The sequence below is a fragment of the Centroberyx affinis genome, unplaced genomic scaffold, assembly GCF_046629955.1.
Source record: "Centroberyx affinis isolate AG114_WGS23_722 - 3 ecotype Tasmania unplaced genomic scaffold, CSIRO-AGI_Caff_v1 ptg000198l_1, whole genome shotgun sequence".
Classification (NCBI taxonomy): Eukaryota; Metazoa; Chordata; class Actinopteri; order Beryciformes; family Berycidae; genus Centroberyx; species Centroberyx affinis.
This window is the reverse complement of record NW_027278891.1, coordinates 407,802-434,276: the sequence shown is the minus strand read 5'-3', so window position 1 is coordinate 434,276 and position 26,475 is coordinate 407,802. Positions and strand designations below refer to the sequence as shown.

At 42.5% G+C, this 26,475-nt stretch overlaps 4 protein-coding genes across 5 annotated transcripts in view; all 4 read left to right on the top strand.

Moving 5' to 3' along the window:
* Window positions 1–2,766, top strand: part of LOC139660573 (unconventional myosin-X-like) — a 35,645-nt gene extending 32,879 nt beyond the window's left edge. Inside the window, exons 39-44 of the mRNA XM_071538749.1 lie at window positions 708–844; window positions 1,089–1,212; window positions 1,321–1,671; window positions 2,071–2,247; window positions 2,375–2,566; window positions 2,662–2,766. Of these exons, the coding sequence (XP_071394850.1) occupies window positions 708–844; window positions 1,089–1,212; window positions 1,321–1,671; window positions 2,071–2,247; window positions 2,375–2,566; window positions 2,662–2,766 (1,086 nt within the window). The remainder of the gene's footprint in view (window positions 1–707; window positions 845–1,088; window positions 1,213–1,320; window positions 1,672–2,070; window positions 2,248–2,374; window positions 2,567–2,661) is intronic.
* Window positions 2,767–6,123: 3,357 nt separating this feature from the next.
* Window positions 6,124–12,600, top strand: LOC139660595 (pituitary tumor-transforming gene 1 protein-interacting protein-like). The gene is made up of 7 exons (XM_071538770.1): window positions 6,124–6,375; window positions 7,452–7,504; window positions 7,783–7,891; window positions 8,368–8,470; window positions 9,524–9,589; window positions 11,331–11,377; window positions 11,760–12,600. Exons 1-7 carry the CDS (start codon window positions 6,291–6,293, stop codon window positions 11,795–11,797), a joined length of 501 nt encoding a protein of 166 aa, XP_071394871.1. The 5' UTR covers window positions 6,124–6,290; the 3' UTR covers window positions 11,798–12,600.
* A 517-nt stretch (window positions 12,601–13,117) lies between these two features.
* LOC139660371 (small ubiquitin-related modifier 3) lies at window positions 13,118–16,780 on the top strand. Of its 2 annotated transcripts, XM_071538497.1 has the most exons (4): window positions 13,118–13,256; window positions 14,133–14,261; window positions 14,468–14,539; window positions 15,000–16,780. In XM_071538497.1, exons 1-4 carry the CDS (start codon window positions 13,236–13,238, stop codon window positions 15,060–15,062), a joined length of 285 nt encoding a protein of 94 aa, XP_071394598.1. In that variant the 5' UTR covers window positions 13,118–13,235; the 3' UTR covers window positions 15,063–16,780. The 2 variants fall into 2 exon arrangements, with proteins under 2 accessions (XP_071394598.1, XP_071394608.1); XM_071538507.1 differs by lacking the exon at window positions 14,468–14,539.
* Window positions 16,781–19,338: 2,558 nt separating this feature from the next.
* Window positions 19,339–25,383, top strand: LOC139660584 (thrombospondin-type laminin G domain and EAR repeat-containing protein-like). Its single transcript, XM_071538759.1, has 13 exons — window positions 19,339–19,423; window positions 20,056–20,279; window positions 20,377–20,699; window positions 21,222–21,312; window positions 21,431–21,587; window positions 21,754–21,885; window positions 21,986–22,056; window positions 22,834–22,995; window positions 23,168–23,375; window positions 23,505–23,737; window positions 24,524–24,702; window positions 24,835–24,936; window positions 25,230–25,383. Exons 1-13 carry the CDS (start codon window positions 19,339–19,341, stop codon window positions 25,381–25,383), a joined length of 2,121 nt encoding a protein of 706 aa, XP_071394860.1.
* Window positions 25,384–26,475: the final 1,092 nt, after the last annotated feature.

Here is a 26,475-nt window from a genome sequence, read left to right as displayed (position 1 = left end):
ACACACTGACACTTCAGCCTCTCCATCTTGTAAATATAAAGTCTGGGAAGGACAGTTTTCATGGAGTGACCTGAAAAACTTGTACATCAAAGCTGTGTTTCTTCAGTGTTTGTTAATGTTAAATCCAACCCTTGCATATACTGCAAAAAATGTTCTTCTTAACAACTATTGAGTCCTGAAATCCCATTTTTCATAAAACAAGTGAAAAAAATAGCCAGTGGGGTAAGATAATGTCACATGTTTCTATTACAGTTTCTCTTGTTTCAACACTTGCTTCAATTTTCTACAATCAAGTGACATTTTCTTGAAATAAGGCAGATCACTCCACTAGTATCAAGATAATGTCACTAAGATAATGTCAGGAATATTCTCTAAACAAGTTGATTTGCCTTGGAAATAAATTATTTCACCCCAGATTTTTTCACTTGGTACAAGACTCGGTACAAGATTTTTTTTTTTTTTATGAACTTTGTTTATTGGTTTTTAAACACAAATTGACAATAATGTAAAGCGCTTGTAAGTGACAGTGACATAGTAGTACAGTAAAAAAAAAAACAACTAAAAGGAAAACAGTCAGCTTGGTCATATTTCACATACTACGGTAAACACCTCATCAGGCCAGAATAGACTCGGTACAAGATTAAATGATTAAATAGCACAGGGTGTGTTCAGTTGTTCAGTGTTTTATTGTTTCTGTTTGTCTCCAGGTGGTGGAGAAGCTGATCCGAGGTCTGGCCATGGAGGAGAGCAGGAACCTGTTCTCTCTGTTTGAACACAACAGCTTCACAGACCGAGCTTTGGAGAGCAGAGTGATCGTGGCCGATGTCCTGGCCAAGTTTGAGAGGTATCTGAGAGTCTAGTGTTTTTTCCTTCCTGGGTGGGCAGGACAGCTCGGAAATTTACTTCTACTGGTTTCAGTGGTTTGGTGGAGTTTAACTTCAGATGGTCTAAATACTGATTTAGAGGCTTTGTCAACTTGCCACAAAATGATTCTAAGGGAAATGCCAGTTTTGACATTTTTTGTTGGGACTGTTTTGGTGTGTCTCTCTGTGACTGGGGACTCAACCTGAGTCTGTGCCTTTTCCCAGATTGGCAGGGAGCGAAGAAGAAGAGGAGGAAGGAGAGTGGAGACTCTACTTCAAACTCTACTGCTTCCTGGACGTAGAGAGCATGCCTAAAGAAGGAGTGGAGTTCGCTTTCATGTTTGAGCAGGTGAGCTTTACTGCACATTATGCACAATAGTCCAATTTTAAAAAAGACAGCCTGTTAGATAGATTCTCTCTCTCTCTCTCTCTCTCTCTCTCTCTCTCTCACTCTTAGGCCCATGAGTCTCTCATAAGCGGCCACTTCCCGGCCTCTGAGGAGACTTTGCAGCACCTTGCCGCTTTACGTCTTCAGTATCTCCACGGTGACGGGGCGGGCCGGGCCGGTTGGAGCCTGGGAAATGTTTATCCAATCGGGCGTCTCCGCAATCGCATCCTCCACTCCACCAAGCAGGGCACGGGATCGGCAGGTGGGGCAGGGGGAGGAAGCGGAGGAGCAGGAGAAGGGAAGGGGGTGGCAGGAGGGGTGGGGGGCGTTGGGGCCGGGTCAGAGAAACGCAGGACCCCGAGCTTCCTGGATGGCACCCTGAGGAGAAGCTTCAAAACTGGTTCACTGAAGAAACAGAAGGTAGGGATCAAAAGACGATTTGTATTTATATTATAGAATAAAACCAAAGTTTCTCTGCTTATTTATTCAGTGAATAGAGAATCAAGTCCTTCAGCCAAGTGCCTGTACACTCTGAAACCACTTTTTATTTTTCTTTATATAGCTGTAGTTGCTCATTTTCTCCATGTGGTGGAGCAATGTGAGATGTTTGATTTGACTGGAGCCTTGCTTTGCAACAGTGATTTGCATGGATCTTTGCAAACGGATTTCGTCTTATTACCACAAGCTCAGTCAACTGCCTGTCTAACAGTCTGACAGACAGATTAATTTACCTGCTGACTGGATTGCTGATTGATTTACTCATTCACTGATTGATAGGTTGACAGAGGATTAATGGATTGACTGACTTGTGTGTTCCAGGTGGAGGAGGAGCAGATGCTGGAGATGTGGGTGAAGGAGGAGACTTCTGCCACGCGGACCAGTGTTTTGGAGAAGTGGACCCGGCTGCAGGGCATGCCCCAGCACCAGGCCATGCTCAAATACATGAGCATCGTCAAGGAGTGGCCCGGATACGGATCTACTCTGTTTGACGTGGAGGTGAGAAGAAAATTAGAATAGGAGAAGATGGTTTTCAGTGATTTGAGCAAATAACATTAAAAGCATTGTTTTTAGCATGGCAATGTCTGACAACCGTGTGCTAACCCCTGCTCTCTTGTCTCTGTAGTGTAAAGAGGGGGGTTTCCCTCACGATCTGTGGTTGGGAGTGAGTGCTGACAATGTGTCTGTGTACAAGCGAGGAGAGCCCAAGCCGCTGGAGACCTTCCAGTATGAACACATCACCTTCTTCGGGGCTCCGCAGCCCTGCACCTACAAGATCATCGTGGATGAGAGGGAGATGTTCTTCGAGACTCCGTTGGTAAGAGCTCACAGTCATATTTGGGAACTTGCGTGCACACATAAACATGCAAAGACAAACATGCACACACTAAAATATCCATTCTTTCTCTTCAGGTGGGGGAGATCACCAAGATCATGAGGGCCTACATTAACATGGTGGTGAAGAAACGCTGCAGCATCATGTCCGTGTCCAGTGTCTCCAGTGCATGGATCAGGTGATCGCCACCGACCAATCAGAGCCCTTGATTCCTCCAACGGGTCAGACAGCGAGAGGCAGCAGATGCCTCGGTCCCTGGAATTGGTTGGTTGATGGAGGTTTTGATGGAGGCAGTCATACCAATCAGCTAATCTTCAAGGGCGAATCCAGAATGGTGGGAGAGCGTCTACGATGGAGTCTTTTTCTCAAAAAGCAAGATAGAAGTGGACACAGAGGCCAAACGCACACTCCACTGGCCTAGGTTTCACTTGGGATAAGGGTCAATATGTTGTGGGAATCGAGTAGATGTCTATTTAAAAATGAGCATGAAAAAAAAAACAACAACAACCTGTATTTTGGGACAGTCCTTCAAGTACACAACCCCAGTTTTAGTCCTGCATGTAGATGTTCAAGCACACTCCAAACTTCTCTCCGTTTTCCTCTCTGGACCAAACTCACTGATAACAAGCACAACCACTCAACCCCACAGTCCCTCACCCCTTCCCCAATCTGTCCCGGGTTGCTCCCCATCCCCCAGTGCACTGCCAGCCGGAGGATAGCCACACTTTCTCAGTTAACTGTTTTTTTTGTTTTTGTTTTGGCCCTTTCTCTCTCACTCCTCCACTTTCGGTGTCTCTCTCTTTCTCTTCACGTGTCCTTTGTCCTCACTCCTGTTGCATCTTGTTTGCTATTGATATTAAGTTATGATGCTGAATTTGTTCTCGCTTGCTCTCTCTCTCTTTGTTGTTCTCTCTCTCTGTCTCTCTCACTGTCTCTCTCTCTCTTTCTGTCTTTCTTATCATCTATATTACATTTGTTGTGACTGAGACAAAGGACTCGGTGACTATTCTTTGGGGCTGAAGGGAATATCAGGTCCTTGCCCAAACCAACGACATGGCATCACGTCCGGTGACCTCACACATCAGTGCCACCGCGCGGCCTCAAGAAGAAGACACGGCCAAATGGAAGTGACTTTAAATATTTCTGAATAATATCATATAGACCCTGTAGAGAACAAGGAGTGGAGGTTTCATGCCTGATATGCAGACTCTGTCCTTGGGTAGCAGTCTCACTCGGCCCTGCTGTTTGAAGGGATCCACAAGGAGAGCAAACCTAAGACTGCCTGTCAACAATATCAACCAGAACAGTATGAGACAAAACATTTTCCTGTCTACGTCAACATATTACGAGAACAACACATTGCATAATTCTCCTGTATATTCACATTTACACGTACATGTACGCATAAACTGAACAACACGTATCGTTTTGTACTGTATATCACACATATTGTAAGAATTATATTGAATTTTGGTGGCCACCGTACTGTACAGTATATAAATGCCATACTAAATGCAATGTGACTACTCCTGTGTATAATACATGCAGCTGAACTGGTGTTAATGACCACTGTATGTCTAAATATGCCGATGCATCGTTCACTGGCTGTGCCATCAATGTGACTCACAGAATTAGTAAAACACAGACCATAATGAGATTGATTGCCATGGTGTTCATGCTGGCATTGGCAACCCATTTGTTTTTCAGTGTTCTGATGAATTTTACATTATTATGTTTTGCCGTTACTCTATTAGTATTAATTGGAGCCATACGATACTGTGTATCCCTGTCCACTCTACCCATGCTATTGCTACATTTGTTATTCTTTACAAAGGAGATCAGTGACTTAACCGTTGATGCTTTTAAAAGCATAAGAACTCCAGTTTGTGTGTGATTCAAACCTGTTTATGAACATGTGACTATTATTACTGCTACTACTACTATTACTGTATGCCCCTGCTGTCTACCCCCCTGAAGTGCTGTGTTTGGAATGCTGCTGTGTGTGTGTGTGAGTGTGTGTGTGTGTGTGTATTGATGGTGTAATGCGAACATAGTGTCTGAGGGAAAAGAAAAGGGAAATGAGAAACAAATAAGAGAAGTAACATTGCTGAGTGTATATTCCTTGGAAATAAGAAGAGTATTTACATGACTAACCTTTACAAAGAATGATTTTTGTGATTGTGAGTTAAAAGGGAAGAGTATGGGGATGGAGGGAGGGTGGGGGTATTTATTTCTTATTGTATGTAAGGGGGGTTGGGATGGGGGATGTGTGGGTGGGGGAGGGGAGATAATGCATTTAAAAAAACAGCAAAAAAAAAAAAACATTTTGGAAATTTTCAGTCTCAGTGTAAGAGGATCTGATAAGACACTGTGAGGATAAGGAAATGGGAATTGTCTGAGAAATGGGAATTCATGTATTGGGAATGCGGACAGTCATCACTGCTTTGTGTGTGTGTGTCTTGGACTGAAAGTGAAGTTACTGTTCTGTCAATATCAACTGAGACTGTGGCACTGTAGGTAGACAGCAGCAACATCCCTCAAAAACCTATTCCCATAACAAATGGAGTCTGTAAACAAAGGGTTTCTCCACATTAAATATCCAGAGGGATAATTAGTCAAATGACTCAGAATAGCAGAGTCTATCTATAATTTCAAAACAGGGTCTAATTAATTCTCTAAATTTGGTTTTAAAGCCCAAACTAGTTTCAGTGTCAATAGGAATTGGAATTTGCCCTGAAGACAATACATTGTTGCTTTTCAAGGCAGATACTGAGGTGAAATTGAACTAAATAAGGTTAAAGGTTAAAGTGTCTGTTGTCTACCTGTAGTGCTGCATACACACAACCCACTGGGATCCTGTCCATAGAGTTAGAATAAGTAGAACTCACTCCGATGTTCCAGTTAAAACCTTTGGCTCATTTAGTTTTGGCTAAAGTGAGTGGAGAATTGGAGAAAGCAAAGTCTAGTTAAACCCATAAGCCATAATTATGATGAACTCGGAGCTGCCTGTTCTCTCTATTCTACATCTATGGTTCTGTCTCTCACTGATATTACACTGAGTAGGAAGAAGTTGCCCTGAGCTGCTGATATGTGATCAGTGTTTGTTACAGGCCAATAATAGTATTGATTAGTGGAAGTTAGATGATGAAGAATCTGATCACAAGTCTGTAACTATAGGGCAACTTCAACACAAGGGTCCTTTTATCAGCCGCAGGCGGCCAGAGTGGGGCCCATCTCTTATCTTATGTTATGCTTATTATTATCATCATTACATAGTAAAACATTGTGCTTGTTTAAAAAAAGAAAAGAGAAAGAGAGAGAAATGTGTGTTGTTCTTTTTTATTTGTAACTGGCTTTACAAAATTATGCTTTAATAAATTATTGGAAATTGTCCTCAATTATTATTTTTTTTTATTTTTTGGTTTAATTTCACACACACACACACACACACACACACACACACACACACACACATGCAAATACGCACGCGCACAAACACACACCCAAGCTTCTTCCTTCCCGTAGTTTGGTGCGTAGTAATGAGCGTGCGTTCGCGAGGAGGGTTTGTAACATTTAGGTTAGCCTGCTCCTCCTCGGCTGTTACAACTTCAGCTGCCGACTATTAGCTCTCACGATATTTCCTAATTTCTGTACACTTTACCTTAAAACCTCTCGGACTAAATTGGAATATCTGCGTTTACTTTATATGATGGATTTACGGAGTTTTGTCCCCGCTCTCCTTCTCTTCGGCTTGGCGACGGTGTTCGCCCAGACTTCCGCACCTGGCCAAGGTAGGAGAGGAAATCAGTGGCACTTTGACTTTATTGTGATTGAAGAACTAATGACCGCTATAAATCATCTCTAATTTTGATATGATCTTTGGTTGCCTCTGTCAGTTTTTTTTTTAACTAGGTAACTAAATGGCACAGAATCCTGACTTGAGTTACTGAGACTTTTCTCTCTCCCTGAAACAGTCTTCATTTTATCCATTGAGCCAAAGTATAAAATGGATATAATCCTTATTGTAGTGCTCTTATGTCTTGAGATGTCTCTTGAGATGGTCTCACATGATTACTGAGAATAGCACAGAGCATACAGAAGCCAAAAGAGCCTGATCTGAGCCATGCTGGTGTTGAATTACCCTCAGGACTTGTTTTCAATGAGTTTTCATATTCTGGATTCAGATTACTCATCATAAAATAAAAATAAGCTTCTTTGGTCCAGCTTTGCTTGAAGCTAAACATAAACTATAATAGTGATTTTGTTAAATTCAAGGTAGTCTCTCTTTTAGTTAGTTAGTTAGTTTCAGATCTTTGAGTAATAGAAACCTTTCAGCAGGAACAATGAGGCTGTTTTCAGTTTCAACACCCCTCAGGTCCTCGTTTCAATGTAAAGAAACCCAAAATGTACAAACATCAAACTGAACCTGTAGCACTGAAGCTTTGCTTTGTCACACAACAGTTGGGTATCACTGTATTCATTTGTCTTTGTCTACCCTGTTGACTCTGCCGTTACCACCCAGTGTAGCCTGGGTGGTAATGGTGTTGGTGATAATGACTGGTCTATAGCCTGTGTTTACTGTGTGTGTTTCCATGGAAAATGTCCCAGGAGGATTAGCTGTTGTTAAAAACACCCCAGTGAGACCAAACCAGCAGGCCTCATTCAGTCCACTCCAATACCTAATCTTTTTCTCTCTTATGGTATATTTAAGTCACTTGAGCTGTTTCTGCCTGTCTGCCTGTTTGTATCACAGCACATATTTAACCCACATCATGTTTACAGTCAAATAGTTGTATGTTTTTACCCCCCCCCCCCCTTGATTTCCGTGTCCTAAGCGTTTTGACTGTCTAACTCTTTTCTCTCGCAGTATGTGAAGCTAAGAATGGAACAAGCTGTGAGGAATGTCTGAAGAATGTGACGGTGAGTTCAGGGAGAAAGCCGCTTGTTTCTGCTGGATTTAGTTCATTCTGGGCTTTGCTAATACCAACCTGTGTGTGTGTGTGTGTGTGTGATGGGAAGTCTGAGGTGTATGTAGCAGCCATAGCCAGTCGCTCCTCCTCGACACCTGTTAGACAGGTTTAGGGAGTGTAACTGATCTACCCTCCCCACCTTCTCCATTTTGTACATTTTGTATGTGTGTGTGTGTTTGTTTTTTCAAATCAAGTGGTCATTTTGTGTGTGTGTTTTTTTTCTTTCAGTGCTTGTGGTGTATAAAAACAAAGACGTGTATGACGTACCCGGTGCAGACCATCCTTCCACCACACTCACTCTGCCCATTGAATGATGCACGCTGGGGGCTCTGCTGGAGTAAGAGAATGCACACACACACACACACACACACACACACACACACACACACACACAACCCCTCCCTTACATTCCCACCACAACTTCCATGAGCGGCTTCATTATAAATATATTTACATGTACATTTTTAAACATTTAGCTGATGCTCTTATCCAGAACGACTTACAATGAGTTCAGCAGTAGAATAATTTAATTCCTAGATCACTTAAATTATAAGCAACCAATATTAAAGAGTGCAAGGGTCAGACCCATAGTTCCCTGACAATATTTCTGCAACCACATAATGATCTTGTAAGAGAGAAAAGCGATTAAATAAAAGGAAATTAAATAAGAGCTAAAGAGAGAGGTAGAATGGATTTTTTTTAAAGCAGTTGAAGTGAGTAGAGGAGAGGATATGTATCAGCGTGTGGTGACACTAAAATGACTCTGTCTTCATCTTATGTGTCCTTTGTGTTTCTGCGTTCTCTGTGACGCAGTGAACTTCCAGGCGCTGATAATCACCCTGGCGGTGGTAGGTGGAGTCATCATCATCGCCTTCCTGATCTGCCTGTTCTGCTGCTGCAAGTGTGAGAACTTCGGGTAAGTCTGCAGCGAGCCGGGAAACGGCCCCGTCTACCTGATCAGGAACAAGGAAACACTGCCATCCTCCATGACATGAGACACGGGTTTAAGAAGTTACCTAAGAAGACATTTAAGGAATTTCTTACTTAAGGAAGGCTTTTATGTGCAATTCCCCAGTGTTTTCTTTAGTTGGTTAGATCAGTCTCGTCTTTCACGAACTTCTCTTGGCTTCTTACTTACAAACTTCTTGAATAGGCCTTACCTAACAACTGTGACGTAAACAAGCATAAAAGGGAGATTTTACTCCCTAGCTCCCATACTACCTCTATCCAGAAAACAATTTGGAACAATTATTAAGGGTGGCTATATTTATGGTTTATTTAATAAGTAACTTCAAGTATAGGAAAAGGCCTATTAAGTGTAACTGTCTAATTTGCTAGCTTTTATTCATGAGACATCACCCATTCACCAAATAAAAATAGTGACAAACTAAGCTTAACAATAAAATGTTATGCCTAAAATGTAGGTAAATGTAAGTAAAACTATTAAACACAAAAATAGAGTAGAGGCCGGAAAGTACATTTTTGGAAGCCAGAAATCTCAGTGCTTAGCAAACCAATTGTTGAGTCTTTGGTATTGATCAGCAACCATATTATATGATCATACATTATGATCATTTTGTGCTATGAGACAGTAAAAATCTCCTTAATGCACCTTTAATCAACCAGTAGATACCCAGATTGTTTTGTTTCCAAAGCTTTTCTTTGCTTGTGATGATTTTATAGGGGTAATGATAATGTATGTGCCATGTTTGGAACTAATGCGTTGGAAGGTTATGTGAGTGTGTATTTAGTGGGGAAATTTAATCTAATCAGGCCTCTAATATCTAGATAATATGGCTATATGTATATGTTAGCTTTGGTGTGGTCACTGTAAGGTTCCTGTGCTTGAAACACACACGTTGTGGATTTGCCCACAACTTCTCTAAACTGCCCAGCTCAAACCCGGAATATGTTTAATTGATAAAAAAAAAAATCATAACCTTACTTTGATCTTGTGTCTGTGTGTCAGATCCAAAAGGTTTGAGGCCAAGATGGAGAGACAGGCCAATAAGACAAAGACCAAACAAGAAGAAAGGTGAGGGGGCATTTTCTATTGTCAATCATTACACTGTTTTCACATACGGACTTGACATTGTGTGCTGAATGTTGGTCCAGGTCTGAGTGTGTCTAGTTTGTCAAATTCGTTTATATGTTGACTTGATTCATTTGTATATGTGTAGTTTACCTGTATCTCTCTAGTGCTAAAAGACTCTTCCAAGAGACATAATGTCCATTTTCTACAGGCAGCCTGCTGAGGATTACAGGATAATTTTGCCCATAAATTCTCAAGGGGAACTTGAATTTGTCTAAAGTCTTAATCTGGAATCAGAAACTACTGAGCAAAACCATTATATAAATGAATGGCTGTAGTTGGCCTGAACTAGTTTATGCACGCTGTAGGTTGCATTGTACTATGTTCTTTGTGTTGCTGCTTAAAAGTGGAGCAGGATGCATACCAGCATTGATGGTGTCCAGGTTATCTGATAGAGCATGTTAAAACCAAAAGCTGCTCATAGACACACACAGCTCCAGTGGTAAATAATTATTCATTGTCCCCCACCAAAGGGGGGATCAGTCTCCGTCCGTTAGTTCGTTAGTTCGTTAGTTTGTTAGTTAGTTTGTTCGTTCGTTTGTTCGTTAGTCACACTGTAACGTTGACTTTGTGCCGCTAGGGGGCGGCAATGACAGTGAATGGGGACTCAGTGGTAAAGCAGGTCATACAGTTAAAGTTATCATGCAATGTCGGGGACAATGAATGGGGACTCAGTGGTAAAGCAATACAGTTAAAGTTATCATAGGTAACATAATAGTCTACACAAGCTACACACTTGGAGACATCAGACTGGGTTGATGTGTTGAAGTGAGAGTCAATGGAGAATTTCTGGGCAAACCTCTAACCACAAGACACTGTAGTTATTGTACAGTTGTTGGACTGTTGGACTGTTATTGCACTCATCACTGCACCACTGTGCCGTCAGTGTTGACTACTTATATCATATTACCACTTACCTACTGTGCAATACCATATATCACTTATCATTTAGCATTTATATTATTCATGACACTCACGCTCCTGGTGTTGTATGTTATATTGTATGTTATATTGTATATTGTATCATAAATTGTATTGTAGTGTACATTGTGTAATGTACGGATTGTATTTATTGCGTATTGCAGTTCTTATATTTTGTACTGTATTGAGTAAAAACAGGACAATTACAGTTACTGCATTTCAAGATATAACTTGTAAGCCTAATTCTGAGGAGAGTAGACAACAGAAATATATGGTCAATCTGTCCTTTCATTGTCCCATACGAAAATGCTTATACAATTTCACTCATATTTCAAGTACACTCAGCAATCACTGACTGACCCAAGGGTGGAACTACGTCACTGGTGGGGGACAACATGTACTATTTGCTTGTTGAAATATGTATTTGCATCGTACCTACAGGTGTGCAGCCACATATTTGTTTTTGCTTTTGAGCTACATCTTTAGCCCCTTGTCTTAATCTGTGTGTGTGTGTGACGTTGTCTCATGTCTTATCACCTACATCTGACACAGCAGCTGCCCCTGCTGCATTGTTGGTCAGGTTACATATCTGTTAGCACACAAACACAAAAGCATTACAGAGGGAAAAATACACACGTCACAAACAGCCCAAACTGGTTTGTGGCCTACACACGACTTCCAGGATTGTTTTAGAGGCTCAGAAATATTCGTCAGTCATTATACTCTCAAGACGGCTCTCAAGACAATGTTTTCGTCTTTACAGGAGGACAGAGATGAAACAGAGGCATGACGACATCAGGAAGAAATATGGTGAGCTCTCTCGCATGCTGATACACTTTCTCTCTCTCTCTCTCTCTCTCTCTCTCTCTCTCTCTCTCTCTCTCTCTCTCTCTCTCTCTCTCTCTCTCTCTCTCTCTCTCTCTCTCTCTCTCTCTTCTCTCTCTCTCTCTCTCGTGCACACACACACCACAGCGTTGATGTGTTTCTCCATTCCCGCTGAGAGAAAAGCGCAATTTCCCCATTGTGACCTGCTGAAGTATTAAAGAAACACTACAACATTGGCTTGTGGCTTCAGACTGTATACGCCCCCCCCCAAAAAAAAAGCAATCTCATCTTTTCCTGCTTTAGACTTGACGCAATGTACTTCTTCAAATCAAAGCATCACTTTGTCGATTGTCTTCCGTTTCTCCAGGTCTGAGTGGCTCAAACCCGTACTCCAAGTTTGCGTGAGAGGATCAGTGAACTTCCTGCTTTGCCCTGACCTCTGACCTCTGACCCCGTGGACACCAACGAACTCGATTAGCGGTTGTAAGGATAGACGTTGACCTAAGAACAAATCTAAACCCATTTCCAACACTGCTTAAGAGAAGTGACATTGGCTTTATACTGGCAGCCTGCCACTTCATGCTGCTGATGCACAGGTCAATTTAAGGAATGTTGTGTTCACTGTAATGAACTGTAATAAAAGTCTATAGAGCAGACAGATGTAGCAGCAGTGTTCTTTGATAGTACAATAGATAGATAGTACAAAAAGTATACTGTGGCTCCTGTAGGATTAGTTGTATTCTATTTATTCCTGCTGGGGTTGACGCTTAAATTTAATTGTACAGTATGAAAAGAATCCAGTTTTGGTTTGACTTTTGCTCAACAGAGTTGTTACTTGTTGATTCAGAGATATATTGGCAAACTATATTTTTGTATTTTCTGTGATTCACCTCTTGTTGCGGATTGACTCCTTCCCACTCCAAGGCATCTTTTACAGCTGAATGAACTTTTTAGAGGCCATTTTGTTGCTGTAGGCTCCATTCACTGGAATCGGCTAAAAAGGCTGAAATCTGCACCTTTGCACTCCAAATTGATAAATAGCTCATTCATTTAAGTTGGATGTGTAGATGTTGAAATTATAGTTTGACTGAAATTGGCCTAATTCTAATCAAACTCTTAACTGATCATTAATCCTGCCAGCAACACTGGACTTTGCTGTGTGTGTAGGTCTACGTCTTAATTTTATTAAAACAAAAGCTTTTGCCGTATCATGTGTGTCTGGGTTTTTGTTTGTCAAAAGGTCAAACATAAGTATGAGCAGTAGTCTGGCCTTTATCATGCCAAATGCTGTAATCTGCAAAATATGAAATGCACAATCTCTCAGTAACCGACCCGCCTCCCATCAGTCCCAAGGGATCAGTCCTGAAGCTGAAAGTGTTGGAGCGCCCTCATCTGGTCAACAAAAGCACTGCTTAAAGTTAGCTTTGGCAGACTACAAATACAGGATATTTATAATATAATATGCCATTGTAATATCTCAGATTCAGATAACAGGTCCTCTGGACTGTCAAAACATTTCCTGTTTTGCTTCATTTTCAACTTGCACCGCATCACCAGAATGTTTGTTTCATTAGGAAAGGTAAGGGGGGAGGGGGAGGTTTGCCCCCCCTTGGCGGGTTCTCCATTTCGCGTGATCGAGTATTTTGCATTGGTGCGCGCTCCCGTATCCGCGCTCCCGTGATTTCACGTCACGTGGTCTTCCCGGATCCAATCGTTTCTGTGCGACAGTAGTCCAAGCGCGTTCCCGTCACTGGAGGAGAAGAGAGGACAGAAGGCGGCAGAAACAGAAATAAACCCCAATTAACTGTTTATCCTGAAACTCGCCACACGGAATCCAGCTAAGATGTCAGAGGAAAAGCCAAAGGTAAGACATCTTGATTTAAAGAAGCGCAGATCCAAAGTGATGGCTAAATCAAGCTCATGCCAAACCATTGCTCAGATGTGCAATCTAAAATGGCCTGGTTTGCACGTTTCTGTGAATCGGCGCAGTGTTTGTTTCGCAAATGAATGAGTGTCCCTACATGCATCTTTCCATTTAAACGTGCTAACACGGCGCGCTTTGGGTGGAAGTAGAGGCGATTCCGTCATATCAACTACGAACTCGAAAATAGTTAGCTGAAATATTAATTATACCATTACTGTCATTTGCGGATTTTTCTTTGTCGAAACGGGACCACGCTAACGTTTTGTCCGCAACACCGCAAATGCCGCAACTGCAGCGGCGACAATAGAGCACCAACGGTGATGACGCACGGATATAAAACGCTGCGCTAGCCGTGCTGCTGCCGGTATTTTTAATGTTTACGCACTTGCTACGCTAAATATTATGAAACAAAAACGTTAGCAGTGTTAGCCGGTAGCTAGCTTGAGGCAAATTCAGCACCGCTGCTGAAGGGCTGTTGTGCTAACCAGCTAGCCCGGAGCTAATCATGCTAGCATCTGTAACTGCCCGGCAAGCAAGACATATTGGCTGTGTTGTTATGCCTAGTTTGTTATGGCTAAAAAAATAATACAAAGAATGTGTTATTCCTTCACCACACCATGGCCACACTGTCTTATCATTGAATTTACTACTTGCAGTCAAGTACTTGATTGGCATACTTCTCTGCTGATGGTTCTCTCAGTGTAGTTTGCCTTAAATATCTCATTAATTTGTAACCTTCTTTTTGTTTGCAGGGCATGTTTGATGTTTCCAGTGTTGTCATGTAATCTTAACTTGTGTGTAACATGTTTCTCCTAGGAGGGAGTGAAGACTGAGAATGATCACATCAACCTCAAGGTTGCAGGGCAAGATGGTTCAGTGGTCCAGTTTAAAATCAAAAGACACACACCGCTCAGCAAATTAATGAAGGCGTACTGTGAACGACAGGTGAGTGTAAAGCCCACATGACAGCTTTTATTTTTCTGTATGACATGTATGAGTTGCTGGGAAAACTCATTCTCTCCGTTAATTTTAGGCATTCATCTACCAAAATTCTTGGCTTGCATATGGGATATCTTGGATATCTTGGTTTCATTTCGTTGTGTGGGATGTAAGTGAGTCCTGACTGGTTGTGTGTTCTGTTGCTCCCGCAGGGTCTCTCAATAAGGCAGATCAGGTTCAGGTTTGATGGCCAGCCTATCAACGAGACGGATACACCTGCACAGGTGAGAAATGATGCTCTATCCACCCAAACATTCACTTTGACCCCAGGCACCAACGTCTTTATGCAGTTCACTGAAAGTCTGTTATTGCAAAAAGGAAATGCACACCTTGGATATCGGAGATGCGTTTTGGAGACACTTTTTAACAATTCCATTAGAAATTTTAAAGCTGTTACTTTCTGAAAATTAATGACTTCTCCAATGTAATAACAACATACTGGTTTTGCCTTTTACAAACAAGGAGAGATGTAGTTGAAGTTAACATTGACAGCACAATGGACTGACACACATGTCACTAGTGCTTCTACTTAGAGTTTCTATAAATAATTGTAGACAAATGTGACAGGAAAGTCTTGGATGTGGATCAGAATAATTTTTGTGGTGTATATTTTAATCTCTGCCTCACCCTACCTGTTCAGTTATTGTCTACATGCACTAAATTGGACCTCTCTGTCCCCCTCAGCTGGAGATGGAAGATGAAGACACCATAGATGTTTTCCAGCAGCAGACGGGTGGGCACTGCTAAGCCCCTCCCACCTCATTGACGGCCACCCTCAGACCACGCCCTCAGCCATCTTCACTGTCCCTCCCCTCCCCATCGCTCCTCTCAGCTTCTCTCTATTATTATTATTATTATTATTATTATTATTATCATTATTATTTCTTCCCGTTTAAAGATGTCTGTCATGGTTTTTCGTCAGTGTGTCAGGTGGGGGGCTCCTCAGCTGTTTATGTACTGTCTCAGCCAGGACTGAACTTTTGCGAGTGTCAACGGTCTCTCTGCTGTGGCCAATCAGGACAGCGCTTCCATCCGGCGCCGTGGGTTGTGATTGGATCGACGAGCGTCACGGTTGTTCCTGGTTTGTCAGTGCTTCTCTCTCTCCAGTGAAAGCGTAGTATCCAGTAGTTTGTCATGGTTTTCGTCCATTGCGGGTCAAATGCGAGCCTCGGCCACTTTGTCCAGGGTCACAGTCAGTTGGCATGAAAATGTTTTGAAATGGAAGCACTACCTGAACTTAATACAAATCCCCCTTCCATTTCAATTCGCTTTCTTGTGTATTCTCTTCTGAACGATGACTCCTGCTCTTCTGTCTCAATGTATTTTAATTCTCTGCATTTTTAGGTGCTTTTGCTAAACAGTTCTGCAAAGTTTTGTATTTTGTTTTCTTTTTTTTTTTTTTTTTTCTTTTAAGAAATTAATTATTACCCAGGGGGCTTGTTGCTTTGTGTACAGAAGTATCAGAATGGATGTTAGATAATTGTTGTGGGGCCTGGACCAATACTCCAAAGACTGAGCTTTTGTTTCATATATCATGTACTTGGATCAGTCTAAAAGCAAAGGGCGAGGTTAAAACTGTCACATTTAAGGGAGTTTGTGTTTCATTAGTGGTAATTTGCTTACTCTTCTCTTTGACTCCTGCAAATTTAAGGGAAAGCGTTTCAGTGGGTATCCATAGCACAAGCTAGTGTTCACTCATCCAGAATTTGTCTGTGTAGGACAGAGATGAGTAGAGGAAATTATTTTACACTATTGAGGTGCAGAGTCGAGGGTGGGGTTTGGCAGTAGAAGGGAAGTTTCCTGACATGGAATACATAACTTTTCCCTCTCTTTTCTGTTGAAGTGGGCCAGTGGCCAGTCCATATAGCATTCTTTCAAGCAGTTATGCTTGTGGTTTTTACATTGGCGGGTAAAGTTAAGGGTGGGTTGTGGGAGGGAATAATTGGAAGGCTGTTCCCCAACACTGTTCTGGGGTCAGATGTCTCTTCATCTCCGTGTCTTCCTCGAGGATGGAGGTCGGCGGGGCAACTGATTCTAGATCTGTTTGGAAAGCGGCGGCTTCCGGTTTGCGCATGAATATCCAGCAAAAGTCAATACGTCACGTAGGTTTTGGTTAACACATTCTGGAGACAGCTGTCATCGCTTGGCGCTAACTGTCAAACCTGAAATATTGTTTCTGTGTGTATTAAAGGCAGACATACAGAACATTTAACACCTTGGAGAGTAATGTTAACGGAATGAGCATATCTCTAGCGGTGATGAGTGTCTCCAAAATTTGTTTACAATTCAGAAAGTGATGCATGCAATTTGTTTGATATTGGGAGGGGAGGGAGGTCAACCAATGGAATTGGGGAGATAAATGTTCTGTACCCACAGGTCTTGTCATGTTATTTGTTTCTCTACTGATTTGTACATTATTTGTCGTCTTTTACTACTGTATACAATAAATATAGTTTGGTACTCAGGTTCCCTGTCACAAGCTTCATCAGTGTGTACTTCTATCAGCATTTTAAATGGTTAAACCACTGAAATGTTATTTTATATACTGTTTAATGCCTTACTATTACACATGGGAATATTTTAGGTAAAGTTGATGGTTGGACAATGATTTTGATTTGTATTAATACTTGATTTCCATTTACAGTACATGTAGGAATTATTTAGAGATGCTTGCAAAAAGTCAGCAGGTAGACATTCAGTGTCTTGCTTACACTTTGAAGGACACGACTGTTGAAAAACACATTGGCTGCTGCAGTGGTTGAACCTGTGACTTGAGTCACGGGACAGACCGTTAGGCCACCCTGCTGCCGGCTATACATTTGTCAGTTGACATCTGTGGCCCTGAGTTGTATATATTTGGTGTGTGGCTGATGACGCAAGACGGGGTTTCAATTCCCACTGGAGCCATCCCTGCTAAAAATGTATGCACTCATCGTACTGTAAGGCACACTTGACAGAAGAGTCCGCCAAGTAAGATGAGTTATGTTCAGACAGACAGGTGGCACTGCTGAACCTCTGTTGTTTCATGTCACTTTGTCTCAAACACACAAATGTCGATGCCAATCTAAAAGACAAAGGCTGTCCATGTTGAAGGAAGCACTCAGAATAAATCAAAGGCACAGATCTTATATTTCCAGAACAACTATTAAATTACATGAGCCGCGTGATGATTATCTCAAATAGTGTATAATTTCTAAGGCCATCCTGTATCACCTGGGGCCTGACTCAGAACCCTAGATCTGCTGATAAACTGGCCCGATGGTCAGATTCAGTCCAGCTGGAACAGTGATAAGACTGATAGCAGCGGTCGATGAGTCAAACCAGGAATAAGGAAAAGTATGTAGATGGGTGGGCTATCTCCATTGACTTTTGTGGTCCCACTCGTGAAACTACACATGGAGTGCAACGCCTGCTCCACCCACGCTGTACCTGGAAGGAAGCAAGATGAACAAATGGATAGAGAAAAAGAAGAGCGAGGGGAAATGGGTAGCTGGCATCCTAATGTGGGCGAGAGAAAAAAAAGACAAAGTGAATTTGCCTTGTAAATTTGCTGAACAGTGGATGAGAGGATTCTGAGAGATCCGACACAGAAGCTGAGATCCCACTATCTCACACAATACACACACACTGATTATTTCATAAGTGCCTAGTAACCACCAGACCAGGATCAAATAGTCTTTGCAAATAATTCTTAGTGTGTGTTCAGCTGCTTGGAGTACCAGACTGATGGGTCACAAATGGACAATACAGTCACTGCCAGCAAATTGGGGCAATTCCAGGAAAGTATTTGAAAGTCAATTTCATATACTTTTCTGTGATTGACTTACCTGACACTATTATAATTGCCTTGTGGCAAACACAACCCATCTGGTACTCCAAACAGGTTAAAGCAAATGTGAATAATTATTTGTAAATACTATACCCAGTTCTGCTTACAAACCCCACCCACTTTAGTCCGCTACAGTGTTTGCCTAATTTCACTGTGCACAGATTTCATTACATTTTTAAGAAGTAATATTTGCAAATCTTTTAGGAAAACACCCAGGTTTGAGCCTTTAATATCACTGCTGGGTTCAGTGGTGCCAGATGGGCTAGACAAACTCTTAAGGCTACCTCTGACGCACACACACACACACACACACACACACACATACCTTGGTTTCTCAGGTAATAAACTATGGGATAACATGTAATATGGTAATATCTCAGCTTATATCCATCTGCCCATTGGTGGACCAAAGGTCACAGGTGCTCTTTTGTTGTTTTTTGTTTGCCTTTTAATTAAAAAGACATTTCCTCCACTAAGACCCTTTAGTGTACTGGATGTCTGGGGGAATTTGCCTTTTCACAGACCTTTGCTATACCATTGCATTCAAATATTCATATTCTATCTGCTATCTGCTTGTCTGTCAGTGTGTCTGTCACAAGTGCATACACACACACACACACACACACACACACACACACACACACACACACACACACACACACACACACAGTCAGCAGCCCTCTGGCAGGTCCGTGTCATCAGAGGCGGTTGAGGGAGGATGACTGACAGGCTGGTTAGTGATTTGCATGGCTCTGGTATTTAAAAGGGGGCGTGGGGAGGTGATTCTCCACACAGATGAATGGATTCCTCTCCAAGCACAGATGCTCTGTGAACTGTCTGCTTCTGCTACATTTTACGTGTATATGTATTTTAGGTAACCGGTACAGTTTTGATGACTTTAATGACTGAAGAATTTGTTGACTAGACACTTTTATTTGGATTTGGTTGATTTGAAGATGCTCGCTGGGATCCATTTGTTCAAGAATACACAGTCCTTTGATTTGTATCTTCTCTAAGGACAGAGAAACAGAGTGAGAGAGAGACAGAGAGAGGGAGAGAGAGAGAGAGAGAGGGAGAGAGAGAGAGAGAGGGAGAGGGAGAGAGCGATAGATAGAGACAGAGAAATCCCTTTGATATGGAGGCATGAGGGCCAGTTGGCATCTGGACCAAACAGGCTGTTTGTGATTGGCTGTGATGTCACCGCTGACGTTCGTGCTGCTCCTGCTCCTGGGGTTAAGGGTCATTGACACGACCACGGACACATGGAGACACTGCACAGGTACTATTCTATTCTATTCTATTCTATTCTATCTCTCCCAACCTCATCCTTTCTATTCAGTAGCTGAGCTCAGCTGAACACGCCTGTTTTTCAGTTAATGATTGTTTGAATGAATGGTTTATGGTTTCATCTAAATGAGTAAAACCCCTCCAGCTAAAATTCTTTTGGATAATTCCAACTGTGTGAGTCTGCTTACAGTAGAGTGGGAGTGTTTGTGTGTGCTACTATGCGTGCAACATTAGCTATGTGTGCAACATTAGCTCAAATTGAGTAAAACACCCACAAACTAGTACAGACATTGGATTTGTTTACAGATTCCACAAAACATCTATGCAAATCTGTTCAGGGAGCATATTTATATGTTGTCTCTTATCTATGTGGGAATCAGTAATACTCTAACATCATTCCCATGCCCAAAGGGTGGATTTCTTAATAACACTCAATCAACTACCCACTGTAGCTCCACCATCACCCAAGGCTATTTCTCACACATCAGGGGATTCAGAGACTCGAGGATGCAATAGCATTAATTAGTTTATTAGTTTATAGCGTAGCAATTTCTGTATAAAATTGCTTTAGTGGTAAAATAAAACTTAATCTTCCTGACTTCTTTATCTGCCTATTGTCTGCAGATCGGCTCCCTCTGGATCTTCTGTCTTTTGTCCTGGAGCGGGACACCTCCAAACTCATGCCAGGGGTGCATATGATGCAGGCTGGAGGGGTGAGGGGCGTACACTTCTCCAGCCCCCACTCTTCCCTGAGCTTCCCCTCCTCCCAGCTGCTGGCCAACTGTGACCTCTTCCCCCAAGACTTCTCTATTGTTGTGACGCTCAAGGTTTCTCACATTGCACCCAAGGTAAGCATCCATCATCTGAAACACCTCAATGTTTTGGATGACGGCAGCGGCTCATAGACACAACGCCCAACTTTGAATATGTCTGTTTGTCTTCCAGAGAAATGAATACATCTTTGCTGTGGTGGGGGAAAGAAAAGAAGAGAACAGAACTGTGGAGGAGGAGAAAGACGAGGAGGAAAATGATAGAGGAACAAATTTAGAAAGGAACAAAGAGAGGGATGTAAATGGAGGACGGGTCCTCCTGGGGCTGAGGTTGGTGAGAAACCGTCTGCACTTTCTCTTCAAAGATCACGGAGGGGTTGCGGAGCACTGGGTGTTCCGAGGCACGCGATTGGCCGATAACCAATGGCATACCCTCGTTATGGCCGTTAGTGGCGGCCGTGCCAAGCTCACAGTGGACTGCAGCTCGCCACTGGAAATGTGAGTTCATCGGTTTCTTTTGCTCCTTCTCAGTGCTGCTTACCTCTATCTTTTTCTCTCCAAACCTTCCTCCATCTCCTCTCTTTATCCATCTTCTCCCTGTTTTCTGTCTGCCACTCTTTCTTTCATTCACACTCTCTGATACTCTGCCATCGTCCTCTCTTCCTGTTCCCTCCTGATTCCCTTGAGGGGTAGTAGATCCTTCATCGCAACATGATGGCACAGCTCCAAATCTGCTTACGCCCTATAGGCATATCATATTGGCCTGACAGTATGTGATAGATGGTTTTAGTGGTATAGTGGAAACTCCCTCTGGCGCACAAAAGGGAAGAATATCAGCAACCACACACCACATACACAGTTAATACAATTCCTCTCAGTGTTCTGTTTCAGACCTAAAAATAGAAGAAGAATGGAGGAGCCTACTGATTAATTGCTGATGCCTTTTATTAATTTAGAGAAGGAAAACTCACCTCAGCCATTTGAAATAATGATATTATTATTCTTATGTTTGGCGAACAGGGTTCCCTCTAGGTCTTTCCCCTCTGACCTCAACATTCAGGGATCAAGGTTCCACATTGGCAATCGGGGGAGATGGAAAGGCCTGTTTTCAGTAAGACTTATTTTTTTGCCATAAGAAAATAATAAGAATAAGAATTGAGATGTCAAACCACTTGAATAATTATTATATTTCTCTCTAAAAGGATTAAATCTTCATCAATTTCCTCCAGGGTTTGCTGCGACAGCTGGTTCTGGTGCCGGGTGCGGACGCCACCGCTCAGATCTGCCCCTCTTCCCACCCAAAACTAGCAGCTCTGTCAGTACCACCACTCCTCCTAGACCTGCCTGCCGTGGAGAAGGAGGCCCTGGGCTATATGCCTTCATACGGTAACGCACACTTACACTTCATTTTAAAGACATATGATACAGTGTGATGGAGCACATGGCGTTTTTTGTCTGTCTCTGCATGTCTGTCTGTCTGGCTGGCTGGCTGTCCGCCCGCCTGTTTGCTTCCTGGCCTATTTGACCGTCTTCCTGTCTTTCTCACTGTCAGAAGCAGAGGTGCGAGTATCAGTGGGGTTGGAACGGTTTTGTACAGAGCTGCTACGAGGCCAGCTGTGGTTCAATCCGCTCAGGAAAGGCCTCTACCTCTGCGACGGTGCAGTGTGGATCCCTGTGCTAGAGGGTGAGAACTGACTCAACCATCCACGCAAGAGCAAGTTTCTATTCAGCATAGCTAAAATATGACAAAATTCTCACTTCCCCATCTCCCTTCTTCTCCTCAGAACATAAACGTCTGGACTATGTCTTGGAGCATCAGGTCCTCTCCACCACCTCAGAGACATATGATGTAGAGGTATCCATTTGTTGTGTATACACGCTATTCTATTTTTGATAGGATCCTCATTACCCCTGGCTGTATCATCAACAAACCTAAAGTTTCACTAGGCAACTTCAAATGTTGGCACTGTTTGAAATTTAAACTTCAATACCCAGAAATCATGCAATACACTGTCACTGTAAACTGCACACAGCATGCGCATGTCATATGTGTCATCTGTGATCGCTTCATACCAAAGGAAATCAAAGGGAAGAACGTTGGTGGGACCAGTTCTCTGTGGATGGAGCGCTCACTCACTGCTGTTTAAGAGACAGTTTTTTATTTCACTCGCCCAGAGTTTTGATTCTTTACTTCATGTGGGCACAGAAGTGACCATAACCTACATGGGAATTTTCATTTGGCAAATGGGTTGAATCAGGGTCATCCTGGTGACTCAGTGGCTGAGGCACATACCATGTGCCTGCAATGCCCTGGGTTTAAATCCAGCCTGGGACCTTTGTGACATGTCATTCCTCTGTCTCTCTCTCATCCTTTCTGTCTGTGACTATCCAATAAAGCAGAAATGAATCGAAGGAAATAGGGTGAATCAATTTGGGGGGATGGGATGTCTACTATTGCAGCTCCACGTTGTGATTTAGGCTGATAAAACGGGTGTATTGTCTAGTGCAGCTTAAATGATCATCTTCCTGATATTATTCTTGGTTATCTTCAAGTTCAAATACTTAATTGAATGTGCATAAAAACACAATGAAAAACTACATCATCACAAGCTTTTCTCCATTCTGTCTACAGGTGTTCCAGGTACCCGGCATGGGTCTGATGGCTGCGATGGCTCACCGGTCCACAGCCTCTGGGTCTGCTGTGTACCTGTGGAGCCGCACAGGCTTCCAGGTCTACCAGAACATCAGCACCTATGGAGCCTTGGCTTGGAGACACTTTAGCATGGGAAAGAAGGTACAAAGAGGTGGAAGATGGGTGGGTGGGATAGAGTGACATATGCCTCAAGCACATGCATGTATACACACATTCAGAAATTGTGTGGAGAGCTTTGAATATGCACTCACACACTTTAATCCCCCTATGGATTCTTAACTCATATTACCTCTGTTTTGTTGTTTCGATCTAGACGTTTCTAGTGGTGTCTAACTCTGGAGGAGGGCCAGAGGAGCACGCTGAGAAAGAGTCAGAGGCTGAGTTCTCCGTGATTTACAAGTGGAGCAAAAGCAGAAAACGGTTTGTGCGATACCAGACCCTGCAGACCCACTGTGCACGGGACTGGGAGGCCTTTCGCATCCATCGACACACCTATCTCGCTGTGGCCAATCACAGACAAGGTTAAAATTCACTTGGCCCTTCGACAACTTATTGACAAATACATGCCCATCAAATAACTAATTGTTAACCTCAGAATTCCTGAAATTACTTACCTGTTGTATTCTCCGTCTTGCTGGTTTGTCTTTCAGGCAATAATAATCACACCATAGATAGTGTGGTGTACAAGTGGAACAAGTTGACAAAGTCTTTTGAGGTCCACCAGACGCTACAGACCTCAGGAGCCTACGACTGGGAGTTCTTCACCGTCGGACCGTACCATTTCCTGGTGGTTGCGAACGCCTTTGACGGAGTGACCACTCATGTAGACTCTGTCATCTACGTGTGGGTCAACGGGAGCTTTGAAGTGTTTCAGACAATTAAGGTATGCGGTGAACATAAAATATAGAGAGTAATGGTTATTGGTCCTGAGGAAATGGTGGCAGGTTGTATCTCTTGGTAGAAAGACAAAAGGGAATTTGATATACCATCACTCAAAAATAGAAGATTTGAAAAGTGTATGGGTGTGGGTGTGGACTCAGGATTAATGACGCTTTAATGTTGTATTTTGCTGCATGATTTCCATACCATTCATGTGCTCACGAGCTGGGCTTCGGTTTCCTCTGATAAGATCTGTATCTTTGAGCTGAGTATGAAAAACCATCTTGTCTGAGCACAAAGAAGGAAGGGAATACAGACGGGGAAAGATAAAAGGATAATGAAAGAGAGATGGAGAGAGAGAGAGAGAGCGAGGAACGGGTGTGTTCATGGATTTAAGACAGGCCAAAAATAGAGCATGTGGTTAGCCATGATTTGCTTGAGAGATACGGCTTTGACATGTAACTGATAGTGAATCATATATTTGAATCTAGCCACATTTGAGGTGAGTGTGTTGACACATTGATAGTCACATGAGAAACCACAGAGGGATCTGTGATTTAGGGGAACTCCGCAGCTGGATGTGAGGCTCACATGAACACCTTGAGGCTGGTGGAAATTAATCATCTGAAATCATCTAGAAATGATTGAAACTGCAGAATTTTGACAGTTATTTTACAAGTATTGCTCTATGTTATATACCTTTCTCAGTTCTCCTTTCAAGCAAGTTATTCACAGTTTACACCGCTTCACCTATAGTCTCTTCTCTCTCTCTCTCTCTCTGTCAATCTAGACATACTGTGCCACAGACTGGGAAATGTTCCAGATTGGCAGCAGAGTCTTCTTGGTTGTTGCCAACGGACACAGACTCCATGGTAACGGGCCTAGTCGATACGCCATCAACTCCACTATCTACGAACTGGACATGAACGGACAGCTGTTCGTCCGCTTCCAGGATATTGTCACCTACAGGTACAGATGTACAGACAGACGCCAGACATATATGCCGGCTGCACGTATACATGCACACACCCGGTATAATCACCCGGTTCCTGTTTGTTTCCTTACATTTCATCCTCTCCTCATACTCTTTTCTCCCTCCAGTGCAGTGGACTGGGAGTTCTTCAGCCTCGGGGAGGAGAATTTCCTGGTTGTTGCCAACTCCTTTGACGGAGATTCCTACTCTCTCAACAGCATTCTCTACAGGTACTCAACCTTTCAACAGCACGCCTCCCGCTCCCAGTAAAAGTGACATAATTCATCCTGATTGCCTGTAACCTGGTGGTACTTGTCATAAAATCATTTAAGGGACATACACCTAGAGTGTAGTAATGTAGATTTATATCGACTCGTGAAAACATACCAGCATTCTTGACATGTGTGGATCCACCGAGAAAAGGCTCACAGACAATTTTGTGTCTCAACCCATAGTTTATGTAAGAAATACGAATCTAGCTTTGATTGTTGACATAATTTTGACTCCTCTTGTCTGTTTTCAGGTGGCAGGGATATGAAGGCTTCGTTCCTGTCCATTGGCTCCCAACGATTGGGTGCAGTGACTGGGAGTTTTTCAGCTCTAAAGGAGAGTCTTACCTGATCTACTCTAGCGCCAAAGCACCTCTCTCCAAAGTATTCAGGCTGAAAACTCACTAGGCGGAAAATGCACATTTTTGTGTGTCTGTGAATACCCGTGTGAGAAGATGTTTGCATGAATGCGTGAAATGAGTGTGTGTGTGTGTGTGTGTGTGTGTGTGTATGTATGTGTCTGTTTGTGTAACTGTGCCTTTACCATACTGTACCTGTTCACAGTTTTGGGGTCAACCTCAGACTAGCTACAGTTACATCTCAATGGCAGATAGCCTAATTTTATCTGTCAGTGCTAGGCTACCAACTGATGTACCTCAATTCAACACAAATATAGCATAAACTTTGGATTTTTCTGTGAGAATATATGGGCATTTCAGATTAATACAATTTAAGACAGCTTCTGTAAGAATACAGCTTTTCTGTGAGAGCATTTAACACTGTAATATTTAACAATTTGTTCATGAATAGGAAATGTTCTTCTTTCACCTAAAAAGAAAATGTTCTTTTCTTGTTGCCTGTGACATGACTGCATGCATTATATTAATCAAAATGTGTCAGTAAATTATTGAAATTGAAATAAACAAGACTGTTAAGAAGTTTATAAACTGTGCAAGAACTGTTTGTATATAAATGTGTGTTGGCCAAGGAAAATACTTTCACTTATTTGATTATTCTAGAGCAGGGATGGGCAAATATACCCCAACAATGTGCCAAGAGTGTGCAGGTTTTCATTCTAACCAAATGTCACTGCAAATCAGGGACTACACCAGGTGATTTTTCTGATTAGCAGCGAAATCACCTGGTGTAGTCTCTGATTAGTGGTGAAATCACCTGGTGTAGTCTCTCTTTGTGATGAAGTCACCTGCTGTAGTCTCTGATTGGTGTAATCTCTGATTAGCAATGAAATCACCTGCTGTAATCTCTGATTAGTAGTGAAATCATCCAGTGTATTTTCTGATTTGTAGTCTCTGATTAACAGTAAATCGCCTGGTGTAGTCTCTTTTAGTGGTGAAATCACCTGGTGTAGTCTCTGATTTGTGTAGTCTCTGATTAGCAGTAAATCACCTGGTGTAGCATCTGATTTGTGTAGTCTCTTTTAGCAGCTAAACACCTGGTGTAGTCTCTGATTAACAGTCTTTGGTTGGAATGAAAACCTGC

Excerpts from the sequence above, each read along its gene's own strand:
- LOC139660595 (XM_071538770.1), top strand. The coding sequence starts at position 6,291 with ATGATGGATTTACGGAGTTTTGTCCCCGCTCTCCTTCTCTTCGGCTTG. Across the intron at positions 7,505-7,782 it reads AATGTCTGAAGAATGTGACG|TGCTTGTGGTGTATAAAAAC; the intron begins GTGAGTTCAGGG and ends TTTTTCTTTCAG. Across the intron at positions 8,471-9,523 it reads TGCAAGTGTGAGAACTTCGG|ATCCAAAAGGTTTGAGGCCA; the intron begins GTAAGTCTGCAG and ends TCTGTGTGTCAG.
- LOC139660371 (XM_071538497.1), top strand. The coding sequence starts at position 13,236 with ATGTCAGAGGAAAAGCCAAAG. Across the intron at positions 14,262-14,467 it reads AGGCGTACTGTGAACGACAG|GGTCTCTCAATAAGGCAGAT; the intron begins GTGAGTGTAAAG and ends TTGCTCCCGCAG. Across the intron at positions 14,540-14,999 it reads AGACGGATACACCTGCACAG|CTGGAGATGGAAGATGAAGA; the intron begins GTGAGAAATGAT and ends TGTCCCCCTCAG.
- LOC139660584 (XM_071538759.1), top strand. The coding sequence starts at position 19,339 with ATGTCACCGCTGACGTTCGTGCTGCTCCTGCTCCTGGGGTTAAGGGTC. Across the intron at positions 21,588-21,753 it reads GGGCTATATGCCTTCATACG|AAGCAGAGGTGCGAGTATCA; the intron begins GTAACGCACACT and ends TCTCACTGTCAG. Across the intron at positions 23,738-24,523 it reads AAGTGTTTCAGACAATTAAG|ACATACTGTGCCACAGACTG; the intron begins GTATGCGGTGAA and ends CTGTCAATCTAG.